Here is an 18,553-nt window from a genome sequence, read left to right on the forward strand (position 1 = left end):
CACACAAGCCCTACCTCTCCACCTCCAGCCACACACACTACCCCCTACCCAGCCATCACACTACCCCTACCCAGCCACACACACTACACCCTCACCCCAGCCACACACACTACCCCCACCCAGCCACACGCACTACCCCCCACGCCAGCCACACAAGCCCTACCTCTCCACCTCCAGCCACACACACTACCCCCCTACCCCAGCCATACACACTACCCCCTACCCCAGCCACACACACTACCCCCCACCTCCAGCCACACGCACTACCCCCCACCTCCAGCCACACGCACTACCCCACTCCAGCCACACACACTACCCCCACCTCCAGCCACACGCACTACCCCCACCTCCAGCCACACGCACACCCCAACACCCCAGCCACACACACTACCCCCCCCCCAGCCACACACACTACCCCACCCCCAGCCACACACACTACCCCCCTACCCCAGCCACACACACTACCCCCCTACCCCAGCCACACACACTACACCCCACCTCCAGCCACACGCACTCCCCCTCACTCCCAGCCACATGCACCCCCTCACCCGCAGCCACACGCACTACCCCCCACCCCAGCCACACACACTACCCCCCTACCCCAGCCACACACACTAGCCCCCACCGCAGCCACACACACTACCCCCCACCTCCTTTCACACACACTACCCCCCACCTCCAGCCATACACACTACCCCCCACCTCCTTTCACACGCACTAACCCCCACCTCCAGCCACACGCACTACCCCTCACCCCCAACCACACGCACTCCCCCTCACCCCCAGCCACACGCACCCCTCACCCCCAGCCACACGCACCCCCTCACCCCAGCCACACGCACCCCCTCACCCCCAACCACACGCACTCCCCCTCACCCCCAGCCACACGCACCCTCACCCCAGCCACACGCACCCCTCACCCCCAGCCACACGCACCCCTCACCCCCAGCCACACGCACCCCCTCACTCCCAGCCACACGCACTCCCCCTCACCCCAGCCACACGCACCCCCTCACCCACAGCCACACGCACTGCCCCTCACCCCAGCCACACACACTGCCACTCACCCCCAGCCACACGCACCCCCTCACCACCAGCCACAAGCACCCCCTCACCCCAAGCCACACGCACCCCCTCACCCCCAGCCACACGCACCCTTATCATTGACCCGGTCAAGAACCTGAAGTTGTCTGTTGACGAAGCGGTCAAGGCAAAGGTCATCGGCTCAGAGCTTCACCAAGTACTACTGTCCGCAGAGCGAGCGGTGACGGGGTACAAGGACCCCTACACGGGGAACACCATCTCCTTGTTCCAGGCCATGAAGAAGGACCTGATTGTCTATCACCATGGGATCCGTCTGCTGGAGGCACAGATCGCCACTGGCGGCATCATTGACCCAGTCCACAGCCACCGACTGCCCGTGCATGTGGCGTACGATCGAGGCATGTTTGACGCAGAGATGAATCAGGTCCTGGAAGACCCTGGGGATGACACCAAAGGTTTCTTCGATCCCAACACCAAGGAGAACCTGACCTACTTGGAGCTGAAGAAGAGATGTGTGACCGACTCCGACACCGGACTCTGTCTGTTATCTCTGGGAAGCCAGAAACACCTGAACGATCAGAGCAGTGCTGCCTTCAAAAAAGCCACCGTCAGTCTCTCTTGTGGCAAGTACAAAGGGAAAACGGTCAGTGTCTGGGAGGCATATCACTCAGAGTACCTGACTGAAGAAGACAGAATGGATCTGGTGGAACAGTTTAACACAGGAAAATTGAGCATTGAATCAGTCATTACAAGGCTCATCTGTATTATTGAGCAAACGGAAACGACCGAGGTAAAAGAAACCTTCACAGGTCTCAGATCGGACGTCACTGCCAAACGACTCTTAGAATCCGACATCATCGACAAGCAAATGTACGAAGACCTGAAATGTGGCACAAAGACGGTGATCGAGATCAGCCAGATGGACCTCGTGAAGAAATACCTGGAAGGAACGGGCAGCATAGCTGGAGTATTGCTTGAATCCTCCAACCAAACCATGAGCATTTATGAAGCCAAGAGGCAACACTGGCTCATGCCAGGAACAGCTTTGGTCCTGTTGGAAGCTCAAGCAGCGACCGGCTTTGTCATTGACCCGGTCAAGAACCTGAACCACTCCGTGGATGAAGCGGTCAAAGCCAGGATCATTGGCCCAGAGTTGCACGCGAAACTACTGTCCGCGGAGCGAGCGGTGACCGGGTACAAAGACCCCTACACGGGGAACACCATCTCCTTGTTCCAGGCCCTGAAGAAGGACCTGATTGTGAAGCAACATGGGATTCGCCTGCTGGAGGCACAGATCGCCACTGGGGGCATCATTGACCCGGTGAACAGCCACCGTCTCCCTGTGCACGTGGCCTACAAACAAGGCTTGTTTGACGAGGAGATGAACCGGATCCTGGAAGATCCTGGGGATGACACCAAAGGCTTCTTCGATCCCAACACCAAGGAGAATCTGACCTACTTGGAGCTGAAGAAGAGATGTTTGAAACAACCGTCAACAGATCTCTGGTTGTTGGTACTGAAAAAGTGAATGGAAAAGTGCTGTGTTTGAAGAAGTGCTTTGTTTCAATTTTCAATATTTTTGATCGCTATTTTCCGTAAGAAGTTTTTGGAACAGATATGGGACACTTACATTGTCTTAGGAAATGAATTGTACTCTGTAGCATTAAGAAGTTAATTGAAAACATTTGCTTCGTGCTGGTGTCTTTGCTTTGTAAGCAGTAAGTTGTATAAGATTATTCTCACTGTAATTTTCCGGTCTTTGAAGTATGGAATTATTTTTATGTCTCGGTGAAAATGACTGAAATTTGGTCATCATCTGTTGGACATGGTGGGTAACTGGGGGTTTGTTTCTGATTACGATTCGCATACAGCATTATCATGCCTTCTCTCGTGTGAAATTACGATATTGTGCCTCAGTGATTATGAAATAAATGACTTTCATTACGTCCCAACCTAAACTGGAGTTTAAAAGTTTGACAATCCTTGCCCCTGAGTGGATAGAACAGATAAGTCACAAGTCAAGTACAAATGTTGTAAAGCACACGGCAAAAAGTGAGTCAACGTTTGGGTACACGAACCTTCATCAGAATTCGTTGACTCACTTTCCTTTCTCCATAGATGCTGCCTGACCTGCTGAGTGTTCCCAGCGACTTCTGTTTGTGTTTTCAGATTTCCAGCATCTGAAGTATTTTGCGTTTTGTCTATAGATTTGAAACGAAGGTCTGCCACTGTTAAGCACTCCGAGATGCTATCCTGCTTACTCCCCCAATCCACTACCCGCTGCCTGCACTCGACTAGCTCCAGCCTCCTGCTTGTAACCTCGTTCACTTTGCTTTCAGCCCCTACACCCCGAAACTCTCAAAGTTGTATTATTCTATTGTGTTTTCTTATCATGTTTATATTCTGTCAATTCAATGCAATCATTGCAATAAATAAACGTTCGTTGGTTCTTTAGTTTCTGACGAGGTTGTTTGTCTTCGCACTGAATGTCACTGTCACTGGGGGCAGGGGATCATCCCACTCAGCTCCTGTTAACCCTGCAAGCCAAAGCTCTAACGGGCAGGGTGGTCCTAGCTGGACAAGCAGCTGGAAAGCTTGTCGGACAAAGATATCAATGGCAAACTATACTATTTTAGCTGGTTAGACTCCAGCAGTTACCCCAACGCACACTATGCGATCCCCAAGCCTCAGCTCTTGCCAACCTGCATCCAATATTTTCCAGAATTAGGTAAGCAGGATGTGTCCCTCCAAGGAGAGAGTGCGCATTCCATTCCAACAATCAATAACAACATCAACTTGCATTTGTAATGCGCCCTTCATGCAGGGTAGTGTCCCAAAGTGCTTATCTCTGGAATCTATCTCTGGAATTTCCACGTGTAGGTGGGATGCATGGAATTCTCAGGTTGGTTTGGACCAACCTTAAGCATGGTGAGGGTTTGCGCATGCGTCAAACATCCAGCTGACCAAAAAAAAAATGCATTCACACATTATACTAACTCTAGAAGTAGAACACCAGGTCCCAAAAAACAGAAGTGAGCATATCAGCAAATACACTCCTCTCCCAATCTACAAAGGCCATGTTTGAACTTGGGCTTGGTGATATTTCAGAGCACTAAAGCATGCTGGATCGAGGACAAATGTATCATCATAGCAAGCATATAAGATGGTCTCCTGAATATCTTGTCTTTTGTTCGGAGATCTGTCCCCCATGTGAAAAAAAAAGCAATGATCTCATTAATAATAATAATAATTCTTGCATTTGATATACCGCTTATCGCATCATTGAGTCGTCTCCAAGCGCTTCATGGGATATATTGTGGAGTGACTGTATAATTTGTTCACAGCATTTCCCACAAACAGTCGCTGATTGAGTGATCGATTTTTGGGGAGGGATTATTACCCCCGGAAAGTGATCCACCAACTAAGAACCAGGATCCTACTTACTGCTGGGAAATAGAGGTGTGTGGAGTCAGAAAACTTGCCTAAGCTTCCCCCCACCCCTCTCCCACCCACCGGGAATCCTCTCACTTGCGAGGTGAGCGCGCTAACCACTATGCTTCATAGAGCACATAGAAGGGAAAGACAGATATAATACAAAATCACATTTGTATAACGCCTTTCATGTTGGGAGGACATCCCAAGATGCTAAAATGTAGCAGAGGAGAGGTGCTGGTCATTGGGCAAGTCACAGAGTTATCAAACACTCCATAATTATACATGCATTTGATTTAATGCCTGAATGGCTGTAAATCCCAGGTCAGTACACGTGGTATAGGAAGGATTAAAAGTCTCTGGACAACCTGAGCAAGCATGACACACTGGACAAGCCTTCAGCCAGGTATCTCACTCCTTCAGGAGGTGTTCAGCAAACCTAACCCTGAACTAGATCTGACTAACTAGACAAATGAGACACAAATTCTGACATCTGTGTCTCCACAAATGGTTTCTCTTCCAGCCCCTGCACCATCTCATGTGGTGTCCCTCAGGCTCTGTCCTCGGTCCTCTTCTCTTCAACTTGTACATGCTCCCTCTTGGTGACATCATCCGCAGACATGGGGTCAACGTACGTTTTTTTTAGAATTAGGAGCAGGAGTAGGCCATTCAGCCCCTCGAGCCTGCCCTGCCAGTTGATAAGATCATGGCTGATCTTCAGACCTAACTCTAATTACCTGCCCTCTCCCCATATCCCCTAATCCCTCTATTTTTAAAAAATCTATCAGTCTCAGCCTTGAAGGTGTTCAAGGACTGAGCATCTACAGCCTTCTGGGGGAGTGAATTCCATAAATTCACTGCCCTCTGAGTGAAGAAATGTTTCCTCAACTCTGTTCTAAAAGGCTGACCCTTAATTTTAGGACTGTGACCCCTGGTTATAGATTCTCCTATTCTTGTTATGTATGTCACCTGTTGTTGCCCAATGGGGACGGTGTGGTAGTGACTTCTGGACCGGACAAATTGGTAATTTGCCCGCAAAGCACACAGTCGCCACACTTCATAATATACTCTATGAAGCGCTTTGAGACGGCTCAACGACGCAATATCAAATGCAAGAATAATTATTAGAGCTGCGAGTAAGCAATTTGGCTGTTGCGCTCACCCACACAGCAGACAGTCACTTCACTCTGACAGCGTAATCCTGTCAAAAATTCTGTAATGCATGCGATTTTCTTTTGGTCAGCCGGGTGGGTGTCTGCCACATGCGGAGAGCCATCACCATGGTTCAGAGTATCCAAACCAAGCTGGTCTCCACGTATGTCCAACCCAAGAATGACATTTCCAGGCATGCGTTATAAATTAATAACAACAACAATTCGGTCACGACATGTTTGCGGGGATGCCGCCGCGCGAAATTGGCCGCCGGGTTTCGCCCGCAAAATACGCAGTCAATTCACTTCACAGTAATAATAATAATAATAATCCTTGCATTTGATATAGCGCTTTTCACGTCGGGAGGACGTCCCAAAGCGCTTCACAGAACACACTGTAAAGTGAATTGACTGTATATTTATGGGCGAACGCGGCAGCCAATGGCGCACAGCGACGTCCCGCAAACAGCCGTGGGTTGAAAATGACCAATTTACAGTGTATCCTTTGAGACGTCTCGAAGACGTGATAAGCAAATGCGAGGGTTATTATTATGGTTATGTGGTGTTAAGAGAGAGAGAGAGAGAGAGAGGTGGTTGGGGTGGTGGGTGGGGGTGGGGGAGGGGGGGGAAGGTAAAATAAGCGGAACCAAAGTGCGCCGCGCGTGTTGTTGCGCGGAGGGGTCGGTGTGGCGGTGACTCGCGGACCAGTGGGAGGGGGGGAAACGATTGTGGTCGGACATGGCGCCGCTCGCCGCCGCCGCCGCCTCCTCCTCCTCCTGTTGAGAGGAGCCGACAGCGACTCGGAGCAGAGCGGCGAGTCACATCACCGGTGAAGTGGCCGGGAGTCCGCGGCCGGTGTGGGGGTGTGAGGGGGTGATGGCGCAGTGTGTGCAGAGTGTGCAGGAGTTCCTCCAGGACACCTTCGTGCCCACCGTGGCCGCGCTGTGCAGCCCCGAGGCCGAGGCGGCGACCAGGAAAAACAACCTGAGCTTCGCCGAGCTGGTCAGGCCTTTCTGCCGCCTGACGTCCGAAGGTCGGTCGGTCGGTTGGTCAACGCGGTGGGGTGGGGGGGGGGTCTCGGGGAGGGCAGTGAATGTGGAGGCTCTGCTCAGCTCAGGCCTCAGGCCTCGGCCTCGCACCGCCTCTTGTGCTCTTACTGTCATGGTCTCTCCGGGTGTCGGGGGTGGGTGGGTGGGTGAGGGGGGGCTCGGGGGCTGCCCCGACGTGTCGGTCGGTCTTGTCAGTCGGTTGTCCTCCCGCGGCTTTGGAGCCGAAGCGCGCGGCCTCGCCCTCGCCCTCGCCCTGGGCGGCCACCGAGCGGAGCGGAGCCTCTCTCTCCCTCTCTCTCTCTCTCTCTCCCGCGCGGTACCACCACAGCTCCGCTCGGAAGAGCTTCAAGACGTTTCATCGGGCGCTGCTGTGACTGTAAAGCGCTGACTGACGGGGCATCAATCCCCGGGGCTCACACACACACACACACAGGTACAGCGCCCGGCAGTTATCGGTGGCACCTGCGTTACTTTTGGGAGAGTATTTATTGACTTTCAACCTGCCCTCACCGCCCTGTTAATCTACTAAAGTCTCGCTGACACCGATAATACGTTGTGGTGGTTATAATAATGATAATAATCCTCGCATTTGACAGTAGCGCTTCTCACGGCTCCTCGGCGTCCTCAGAGCCTTCACGGAACAGACGGTAAAGTGAATTGACTGTATATTTGTGGGAGAAACGCGGCAGCCGCTTGCGCACAGCGGCGCCCCCCACAAACAGCCGTGGGTTGAAAATGATCAATTTATTATTGTTTTGGGTTTTCGGAGGGATTATTATTAGGCTCTGTGTGGAGTAAGGAAACTTGCCCAAGGTTTCGCCCTCTGCCTGGGATTGAACTCGGGTCTCTCGCTTGCAAAGCGAGTGCTCTAACCACTGAGCTACAGGACTCCACGTTTTAATGTCGTGTTAATTATAACATAATATTGTATAACAAATGAGACAAACTGGTCAAAGAGGAAAGCATTCAGTAGCTATGTGAATGGCTTTTTTTCTGGGGTTGAAGTACTTGAAGGGAGATTGTGGTAGTGGTTTGTGGGGAAGGAGAGAGATTTAGGGCTCTGTATCTAGTTTTATTTTCTCATCATCTGTTCCCTGCAACAACAGGGGAACAGGAAAACTTCTCGGCCAGAGCTCAAAGTTGTTGGGCCGTGTTGGGTTTGGGAGGATTGGAAAGCCCTTGAAAAGTGGGTCCAGGAAGTGATAGGTGGTTGCCAGTGTTCACAAGTCCATGAACCAGGGACTCAAACAGAAGTTACCCGGTGTTGTGTGGGTGGGGGGGGGGGGTTGCTGAGTTTCAGCAAACTGATATGATTCTTTTCTCTGATTCTCATGTGAACATTAAGCAAAATTCACGTGCAATATTGGTTCCTGTAAAATAGTTGGCAGCTGGATCCAGACCACGAAAACTGGAATAGGGTCACAACAGCTTGGGGGCTTGCAATAAAGCTTTTCTTTACTAAATTGTAAAACAGGTTATTTAGCATTGGATCGGGAACTGAAGCAGGACTCCTTCATTGTTTGGAGCTGCTTGTATTGTACATTCCTTTCAATAATAATTTTATACCACAACTTTGGGGGAAATTGTGCCCTTATACTACAACAAGGAGTCCTGTAGCTTATTGGTTAGAGCACTTACCTTGCAAGTGAGAGGGGCCGGGTTCAATTCTGGGTCTGGGGGTAAACTTTAGGCAAGTTTTAGACACGTTTCCTCACTCCACACATCTCTTTACCTAAGAGTAAGTAGGAACCCAGTTGTTGGTTGATTAGCGGATCACTTTCTAGAGACTACTAGTCCCTTTTTTTAAAAAAATTGGGTCACTCAATCCACAGCTGTTTGTGGGACATTGCAGTGTGCAACTGACTGCCACGTTTTGCCTGCAAAATATACAGTTGCTACACTTTACACATGCAATTGAGAAACCTTGCAGGGTTTTTATTTTAGAAACTAGGTGAAGGGTCAAGACCTATGGTGCTGTGTACTGTATCACTGAGTTTGAAAAGTGCAGCAGAGAAGCAAGATTAGTTAAGCTCTTCACCAAGGCTTACAACAACAAAAACAACTTGGATTTATATAGCGCCCTCCACGCCTGACGGCGTCTCAGAGCACTTCACAATAACGGATCCCGGGGCCGAGCCAGGGGAGGGAGAAGAAGGTGACCAAAAGCGCAGTCGAAAAGAAAGGTCTTTAGCCGAAAGTTTTAAAGCCAAAAGGGAAGCAATACAAAAAGATATGAGCTGACCTGATAGATAGAGGTCTTCAAAATTATGAGGGGTTTTTGATAGTTCAATAAGGAAAAATTATTTCTAGTGGTTGGTGATGAGTCATTGACTATAGGGCATCAATTTAAGATAGTTAACAAACAAGCAAATGGGAGAAACTTCGTTCAGCACCAAGTAGTTTGACTCTGCCGGGAGCAATGATTGAGGCAGAATCCATATTGGCATTCAGAAGAGAGCAAGATACGGATCTAAAAAGGAATAAATGACAGACGTCGGGGAAAGGGTAGGGTAATGGGACTGAAATGATTGCTCCTTAAATTTGCAGCAAAGACGCAATGGCCGAAAATCCTTTTTTTGCTGTAAATTTCTATGTTTTTGTGGTTGCAGTATTAGAAAAGTTTGACTTAGAATGGGAGAGAGGATTTTAATGCTGGGAGGTGGAGAAGCGCCTCGGGGCATTATCCCAACATGAAATGTGCAAATGTAATTTGTTGTTGTTGCATGTGTGATGAGATTAAATAATTGAAGAGGAAAGTTCAGAGAAACCAGGAGCTTTGCATTTGAGATAAAATGGAAACAGGAAGGTTGGGCCTGAGTGAGGGGATGAAGATGAGAGGTAAGGGAAGGAATATGTATTGGACAAGCCTTTCCTTGTACACTCTTGAGTGTCAATATTGAACCCACTTGGAGTTCTTATGTTGGTACAATATGCAAATTGCATAAGTGGAGATACACAACAACATAAGAACATAAACATTAGGAGCAGGAGTAGGCCATTCGGCCCCTCGAGCCTGCCCCGCCGTTCAATAAGATCATGGCTGATCCATTCTAACTCCACCCACCGGCCTTATCCCCATATCCCTTAATCCCTTTATCCACAAGAAATCTATCAATCTCAGGCTTGAATTTGTTCAAGGACTGAGCATCTACAGCCCTTTGGGGTAGAGAATTCCATAAATTCACTACCCTCTGAGTGAAGAAGTTTTTCCTCAGCTCAGTGCGAAAGGGCTTACCCCTAATTTTAAGACTGTGACCCCTGGTTATAGTTTCTCCAACCAGGGGAAAAAGTCTCCCACTGTCTATTCTGTCGTGCCCCTTAATAATCTTATAGGTTTTTATAAGATCACCTCTCATTCTTCTATATTCTAGAGAATATAGGCCTAAATTGCTCAACCTATCCTCATAACTCATCCCTCTCATCCCAGGTACCAACCTAGTGAATTTACGTTGTACCCCCTCCAAGGTGAGTACATCCTTTCTTAAACGTTTTACATTTATGTAGCACCTTTCATGTAGGGAGAAGTTTTCTAAAAAGTGCTTCACACAACTGACTGGCAGCCTGAGTTGTGAGGGGTGGTGGGGTTGGAGGGGAGAAGGGAGCTGAAAGTGCCGTCGAGATGTATCTGAAAGAGGTGGGGGCAAGGTGGAAAGTTCCAGAGAAAACGGAGCAAAGTGACTGAAAGTTTACCCACCAATGATGGGGCAGAATGGGTGAGGGACATCAAGCAGCCTGTTTGCTGACCGGATGGAGAGACGAGGGATTTAAATTTTGATAGTTTTATAGTTAGTGCAAGCACTATTCCCTGGATTGCTGGTCATGCTTTAATAATTGAAGAGGTGATAATCCCATTGGCTCTCAACAGATATCAGAAGGCAATTTGAGGACATCTGAGCAGTAGTCCCTGCGTGCTCTTTTATTACAACATTTAAAAAAAATAATAATTTGGTCACTCAATCCACGACTGTTTGTTGCCAATTGGCTGCCACGTTTTGCCCAATTGAAAATACAGTATATTCTGTGAAGCTCTTTGAGACATCTCGATGATGTGATAAAGTGCTATATCAAATGCAAGGATTATTATTATTACCGTTATGGATTCTGCCTTCCTCAAATTTACAGTGACTTGAAGAGCACTGTTTCCCAATGACGGTAAATGCTGCTGTACAGAAGGAGCATTATTGACTACTTCCTCTTATTCTAGAAACTGATTGAATGTGGTTCTGTGTTTCCTCATGTTAATAAGAACATAAGAAATAGGAGCAGTAGTAGGCTTTCGGCCCCTCGAGCCTGCCCTGCCATTTAATAAGATCATGGCTGATCTTCTAACCTAATTCCATTTAACCGCCCTATCCCCATAACCCTTAATCCCTTTAGTTTTTAAAAATCTGTCGATCTCAGTCTTGAATATGTTCAATGACTGAGCATCCGCAGCCTTCTGGAGTAGAGAATTCCATAAATTCACTATCCTCTGAGTGAAGAAATGTTTTCTCAACTCTTCACAGCTTACTTTCCCACATAGCTTTGTATTATCCGGGAATTTAGATATATTAAGCTCTATTTCCTCAACTAAGTCATTGATGTAGACTGTAAACAGTTAAGACTCGAGCACTGATCCTTGCGGCACTCCACTAGTCACTACCTGCCAATCTGAGAAGGACCCCTTTATCCCTACTCTCTGTTTACTGCCAGTCAGGAACCTGGGTGTTTTGTTCGACCCTCAACTGTCTTTTCTTTCCCACATCCAAGCCATGACCCGCTCTGCCTTCCCTCACCTCCGTAACATCACCCGACTCCGCCACTACCTCACCCCTCAGGCCACTGAAACCCTTGTTCATGCCTTCATCACCTCCAGGCTCAACTATGCAAACGCTCTGCTTGTCGGCCTTCCCAACTCCTCCCTCCTCAGCTGCAGATAATCCAGAACTCTGCAGCCCGTGTCCTCTCCCGCACCAAACTCCATGACCCCATCTCCCACCATTCTTTCCCAACTCCATTGGCTCCCTATCCATCAGAGGATCCAGTTCAAGATCCTGGTCCTCACCTACAGAGGCCTCCATGGCCTCCCCTGACCCTACCTCTGCGACCTTCTAACCCCCTACCAACCCGCCCACTCACTCTGCTCAGCCGGCTCTGGTCTGCTCCACATCCCCCGACCCACCCGCCCACCATTGGCAGGAGAGCCTTCAGCCACTCTGCCCCAACCTCTGGAATTTCATCCCCCAATCACTCTGCCTCGCCCCCTCCTTAGCCTCCTTCAAGTCCTGCCTCAAAACCCTCCTTTTCAACTATGCCATCGGTCACCCCACCTTCCCCTCCCTTCTCCCTCCCTGACCCCAGCTCGTGGAGTCCTGTAGCTCAGTGGTTAGAGCACTCGCTTTGCAAGTGAAAGACCTGAGTTCAATTCCAGGCAGAGGGCGAAACCTTGGGCAAGTTTCCTTATTCCACACAGAGCCCTAATAATAATCCCTCCAAAAAACAATAACAATGATAAATTGGTCATTTTCAATCTACGACTGTTTGTGGGACATTGCTGTGCGCAATTGGCTGCCGCGTTCGCCCACAAATGTACAGTCAATTCACTTCAGTGTGTTCTGTGAAGCGCTTTGGGACGTCCTCCCGACGTGAAAAGCGCTATATCAAATGCAAGGATTATTATTATTATTATTAGCTCAGGTCTGAAATGCTATACACTGTCCAGTGCCTTGGGACATCCTCCCGAAGTGAAAGGCGCTATACAAATGTAATTTTGTTGTTGTTAATCACTCTTTGATCCATGCTAATATATTACCCTTAATTCCATGAGCCCTAATCTTATGTAACCTTTTATGTGGGACGTTGTGGAATGCCTTCTGAAAATCCAAGTACACAATATCCACTGGTTCCACCCTATCTAACCTGATAGTTACATTTTCAAAAAACTCTAAAAGATTTGTTAAACATGATTTCCCTTTCATAAAACCGTGTTGACTGCCTAATCATATTATGACTTTCTAAGTGCCCCACGACGATGTCCCTAATTATAGACTCTAGAATTTTCCCTACCACCGATATCAGGTTAATTGATCAATAGTTCCCCATTTTTTTCTCTCCCACCCTTCTTAAATAGCTGTGTTACTTTTGCGATCTTCCAATCAACGGAAACCGTTCCAGAATCTAGGGAATTCTGGAAGATCAAAAGCAATGCATCCACTATCTCTGCAGCCAGCTTTTAAAACCCTAGGATGCAGGCCATCAAGTCCAGGGGATTTATCAGTTTTTAGTTCCATCAACTTCTCTAGTACTATTACTTTACTGATATTAATTTCTTTAAGTTCCTCACTAACATTAGTCTCTTGGTTCCCCACTATTTCTGGTAATTTTTTAGTATCTTCCAACGTGAAGACAGAAGGAAAGTATTTGTTTAGTGACTCTGTCATTTCTTTATTCCCCATTATAATTTCTCCTGTCTCTGCCTGTTAATGGTTGGTTAAATGTGAATCCAGTATATTCCCCCAGACAAGAGATAGGCCATCTGTAATGGACTTCCAACAGTTTGCATTCCAATGTTCATTTCCTCTATAGATATAAAATGGCTCATCAAAGCCAGGGAATGTAGCATGATTTATTCACATTGCTAGAAATTGGAAACAATTCACAGATCATGACTTTAGAGACCATGTTATTTGGAGTCCTGTAGCGTAGTGGTTAGCGTGCTCGCCTCGCAAGCGAGAGGACCTGGGTTCGATTCCCAGGCAGGGCGAAACCTTAGGTAAGTTTCCTTACTCCACACGCCTCCGTTTAGCTAGCAGAAGTAGTAACACGGTTGTTAGTCGTTTGGCAGATTGCTTTCTGGGGGTAATAATCCCTTCAAAAGAAAAAAAAGTGGTCACTCAATCCTCAACTGTTTGAGGGACAGTGCTGTGCGCAATTGGCTGCCGCGGTTCATCCTTAAACTACATAATCAATCCACTTTACAGTATATTCTGTGAAGCACTTTGAGACGTCTCAATGACCTGATAAGACTCTATATAAAATGCAAGGAATATTATAATGCACTCTGAAGCAATTTTGTGCTACAGCTGCTGATGTTAAATGTTCAGATGATTCACAGAAAAAAAACGGCAGCAGCACTGTTTACTGTTGTCAGTTTGGATTGAGAAGTCTCACTTAAAACAGCTTTCAAAACACTGCAAATCAGCTGATTTGCATCTGGTTCCTATCAATGACTGTAGACTCTCCGGTTACTTGATGTTCTGGCCAAGAAGAGTTTGTAATGTGATACAACTCAGTGTGTGAATTTAATTGAGGCAGAGACAACTTTGGCGTAGAATGGTGTTCGTCAACGTCTTCTCTCTTGTGGATCTGAATTCCTCAACCTCCTGAGGCGCTCCCTCAGACTTTCTGAACCCGTGTGCAACTTTGGGCGTCAGGTTCGATCCCCAGCTTTTCTTTCTACCACACATCCGTTCCCTGACCAGGAGCACTTTTTTCCACCTCTGTCATATTGCCTGCCTCTGTCCGTACCTCCATAAATGACATAGCTGAAGCCCTCGACCACATCTTCGTCACTTCCTGGCTGGACTATTCCAATGCTCTCCTCGCTGGTCTCCCCAGCTCCACCATACACAGAATCCAACTCTCTCCCTCAATCCCTCCACCTTGCCCCCTCCCTCCCCATCTTCAAATCCTGCCTAAAGACCTTCCTTTTTGATCGTGCTTACAGTCATCTCCTCCCTTTCCTCTCACTTTGGCTCGTCGTCAGACTCAACCACTGTGAAGCACTCTGGCACAATACCACACATGAAGGGCGCTATATAAATGCAAATTGTTGTTCATTTTTTGGCCAAGAAGAGTGTGTAATGTAATACAGCTCAGTGATTGAATTGAGGCAGAGACAACTTTGGGGTAGACTGGTGTTTGTTGTTTTGTATCATCCTGAACCTGAGGTCCAAATGTAACTAAAATGTTTGACAACCTTTTCTTGGATAAATTGGATTCTTTGGAAACACAAAAAATTGTAGTCGTTCCCAGCAAACTGAGTATGTCATTATCCTCTCTTTCTCCTTCCCTACTACCCGTTTAGATCTCTTTTGGTCTTGAAGGTTGAGTGGATGAAACTAGTGTTGATTTAAAAAAAAACACCCCCACCATAATAAATTACAACTTTTTTTCCCCCAATTTGTTACATTTGAGATATAATAATCCTTTCATTTGATGATGATAATAATAATAATAATCCTTACATTTGGTATAGCGCTTTTCACGTCTTCTGGACGTCTCCGTAGATATTAACTGTTGTGCTTCTAAAAGCTGCTTGGATGGCTTTGTTTGAAATATACTTTCAAATGTGTAATTTTTGCTGACCACATAGTATTTCTTCAGAACTGCACATTCTGGAAAGGGTCCTCTAACCTGCAAGTTAGAGTGATTGGAACTTTAGTCTTTAGTGTTCCCTGGGTTTGATGGATACGTGTGGCGTGTGTTTCACTTGAGAATACAAGGCAAAAAAAGTGATATTGCAGGGTAGCCAAATCCACAGTCAGATCATATGTTTGACATGTTGCTTGCAATTTAGTTGGAAACATGGCCTTGCTGTTTACTAGGTGAGATTATGATAGTATTACAAATAGGTTTGCAACATGGCTATTGTTTTGAAGATAATAATAATAATACTTGCATTTGATGTAATGCCTTATCACGTAATTAAGACGTGGCAAAGCACTTCACAGAATATACTGGTAAGTGCCTGTGCATTTTAAGGGTGAACCTTAATATTTTAAAATTTAAAAGATGTTTCATTTACATTATTGAGTGGAGAGATTTTTCATATATTTTACCTTTGTTTGAATCTGATGGGAGGAAAGTTGTCTGTACTTTCATTAGCCTCAACATTTTTTCCAATGACTCAGAATTCGGCAGATTTATGTAGATCGCACAGGTGGTTAGTGTTTAAAATTACAAAAATGACTGTTTAGGAAGAGGAGCTGAACTAAAGTTTGGCTCTATTCATGCTCGAGGGTTTTTCTAAATTAACTAATTCTTTAATGTGCACTCCAGTTGCCACCTGCTGTATTTGATGCTGTAGAAATACAATGCAATTTGACATTTATATGGAGCTTTTCACGTCGGGAGGATGTCCCAAGGTGCTTGACACCACCACCCTTCCTGCTCTCCCTCCACCCCTGATCCCAACCCCTAGGTCTGGTGCGAATCCTTGACTGTCCAGGGCCTCGGGGCATCCTCCTGAAGTGAAAGGCTCCGTACAAATGTGATTTGTTGTTGTTGAGTTCCAGAGAGTGGGGCAGGTAAACTGAAAACCCACCTGCTGATGACGGGGAGATTAGGGCGAGGGACATGAAGCAGGCAGGAGCTGGGTTCGTGTTCAACCGAAAGCACCATCCATTCAATATAAATTTATATCTTTATATCCAACATTTGTCTTTGTGAAGTTTAAACAAAACTGGGGTGAGGACAGATTCCAAGGTCAACAAACCCTGTGCGTTTTCGATAATTAAAATTTTGAGATTCCATCGTTCAGCACTGTGAAAGCTCAGTGAGCTAAGCCTCTTATCAGTGGTGTGGAATATTTTTTAAAAGAAACATGAGGTCCCATGAACTCAAAGCTTTGCAAGCTAATGAGCACCCAGTTTGTATTTTTATTAATAAGAATTGTTGCATTTGATATAGCGCCGTATCATGTCGCTGAGCCATCTCAAAGCGCTTCACAGAATATTCTGTAAAGTGACTGTGTATTTTGTGGGTAAAACGTGGCAAAGACCAGCTAGGATGACCCTACCTGTTAGGGCTTTGGTTTGCAGAGTTAACAGGAGCTGAGTGGGAGGATTCCCTGCCTCCAGGGACTGGTGACTGGTATGCCCTCCCAGGTCCTGCCAATGAAGCCAGCCTGGCCCTCTTATTAAACTATTAAATTGTCTTTATAAAACTATCATTGTTCATCGGTATTATTTATATCTTAACTTTATTTTGCCACCCAAGTCTGTCCATCTACATCTTATTCCTTTTATTGTACATCTTATTCCTTTCCCCCACTATACGCTTTCGGTTCCCATATACCTATTTTAAAGTCACTTGTTTTTTAAAAAAAATGACACTTGATTGGTGAAAATCTAGAAGGGCGACTGACATAATAACATCATAGATGGGACAAAACAGTAAGATGTTACTGATGGATCGAGTGTACTGGTTAACAGCCTAAAGAATAAGAGTGTTTGTAGGAGTGAATCAATGCTTGTGGTTTTGAAGATTTAAAAATACTATAAAATTAAAGGATTGAAACAAAAGATTTTGTATCGTAGCTAGTTGGTGGGGGTGGGGAGGAACAGGATGTAAAATGAAACTGAAATTTTTGTAGCTGCTGATGATTCTGTTTTATTTTCCTGTCAAAGCCAAACTTAATGCACAATGTCAAGAACGTAACCAGCAACAACAAGATTACATTTCTCTAGCGCCTTTCACGTCGGGAGGACGTATCAAGGCGCTGGATAGAGTACAGCATTTCAGACCTGAGCTAGGGTCAGGGAGGGGGAAGGGGTGGCCGATGGCATAGTCAAAGAGGAGGGTCTTGAGGCGGGACTTGAAGGAGGCTAAGGAGGGGGCGAAGCGGAGTGACTGGGGGATGGAATTCCAGAGGTTGGGGGCAGAGTGGCTGAAGGCTCTCCCGCCAATGGTGGGGCGGGTGGGTCGGGGGACGTGGAGCAGGTCAGAGCCGGCTGAGCGGAGGGAACGGGTGGGTTGGTAGGGGGTTAGGAGGTTGCAGAGGTAGGGTGGGGCAAGGTCATGGAGGGCTTTGTAGGTGAGGACCAGGATCTTGAACTGGATCCTCTGAAGGATAGGGAGCCAATGGAGTCGGTCGAGAGTGGGGGAGATGGGGTCACGGAGTTTGTTGTGGGAGAGGACACGGGCTACAGAGTTCTGGATTATCTGCAGCCTTTGGATGGTGGAGTTGGGAATATTTTGTTTATATTTGTGCATATTTTGCGATTAGATCCATTTTGTAGTCCTGTAGCGTATTGGTTAAAGCACTCACCTCGCAAGCGAGATGATGCAGGTTCGATATCAGGGCACGGCAAAACCTTAGGCACATTTCTTTACTTCACACGCCTCTGCAAGGATTATTATTAACAAACTCAGTGAACCATAAGTATCTTTAATTTCAGAATTAAAGCATAAAACATAAATAAAATGAACTTTAGCATTAATCTGTTTGATTTCTGTTTCTTTTCCTTTCCAGTTCACATGCGGGATCCTAACAATCAGCTCCATGTAATTAAAAACCTGAAGATCAGCGTTACCGGTATTGTTACACAGTCACCACAACAGGCAGCCATTCGAAAGCTGTTGAATGATGTGGTTTCTGCTAGTCAGCCTGCAGAAGGATTGGTTGCTAATGTGATTACAGCAGGAGATTATGATCTGAATATCAGCGGTGAGTTTTTGTGTTCTGTCTTGAAAAGATCTTATTCCTGTACGTTATCTGCTGTTTAATGTTACTCGCTGAAAGTCAAAATGTATTTTTGCAGCAAATGTTTTGCGGTCAAGGCCTGGTGAGCGCTATCTTTACAGCTCACTGTTGACGAGACTGAGGCTCTCCTGAGTGTCTACTATTGATGCCTTCTCACCTCAGGCGTTGACAGCATTGACCTCATAGACACGCAGCCAGTGCAGGACCTTGGGGCCCATTTGATCTCCAACTACCCTCCAAATTGTTACATTTCGATCCTCATCAGCTCTGCTTTCCCTCCTCTCCACAACATTACCTGGATTCGCCACTACCTTTTCCCCCAGACAACTGAGAACCTCGTCCACCCCTTCATCAATTCCAGGCTCAACACCCTGCTTGCCAAATTCCCCAACTCCCTAAACAAACTGTAGACC

The 18,553-nt window shown here is 46.8% G+C and overlaps 2 protein-coding genes across 5 annotated transcripts in view; both read left to right on the plus strand.

The window, feature by feature from the left end:
• Positions 1–1,181: 1,181 nt before the first annotated feature.
• LOC103179662 (plectin-like) lies at positions 1,182–3,493 on the plus strand. Its single transcript, XM_007895041.2, has one exon. It carries the CDS (start codon positions 1,319–1,321, stop codon positions 2,570–2,572), a length of 1,254 nt encoding a protein of 417 aa, XP_007893232.2. The 5' UTR covers positions 1,182–1,318; the 3' UTR covers positions 2,573–3,493.
• A 2,847-nt stretch (positions 3,494–6,340) lies between these two features.
• The window catches only part of trappc8 (trafficking protein particle complex subunit 8), a 66,525-nt gene continuing 54,312 nt past the window's right edge, over positions 6,341–18,553 (plus strand). For all 4 annotated transcript variants that reach the window (XM_007895037.2, XM_007895039.2, XM_007895038.2 and 1 more), the window contains exons 1-2: positions 6,341–6,660; positions 17,910–18,104. In XM_007895037.2, the coding sequence (XP_007893228.1) occupies positions 6,504–6,660; positions 17,910–18,104 (352 nt within the window). In that variant the 5' untranslated portion in view covers positions 6,341–6,503. The remainder of the gene's footprint in view (positions 6,661–17,909; positions 18,105–18,553) is intronic.

This window comes from Callorhinchus milii, unplaced genomic scaffold (assembly GCF_018977255.1).
Source record: "Callorhinchus milii isolate IMCB2004 unplaced genomic scaffold, IMCB_Cmil_1.0 Scaffold2, whole genome shotgun sequence".
Taxonomy (NCBI): Eukaryota; Metazoa; Chordata; class Chondrichthyes; order Chimaeriformes; family Callorhinchidae; genus Callorhinchus; species Callorhinchus milii.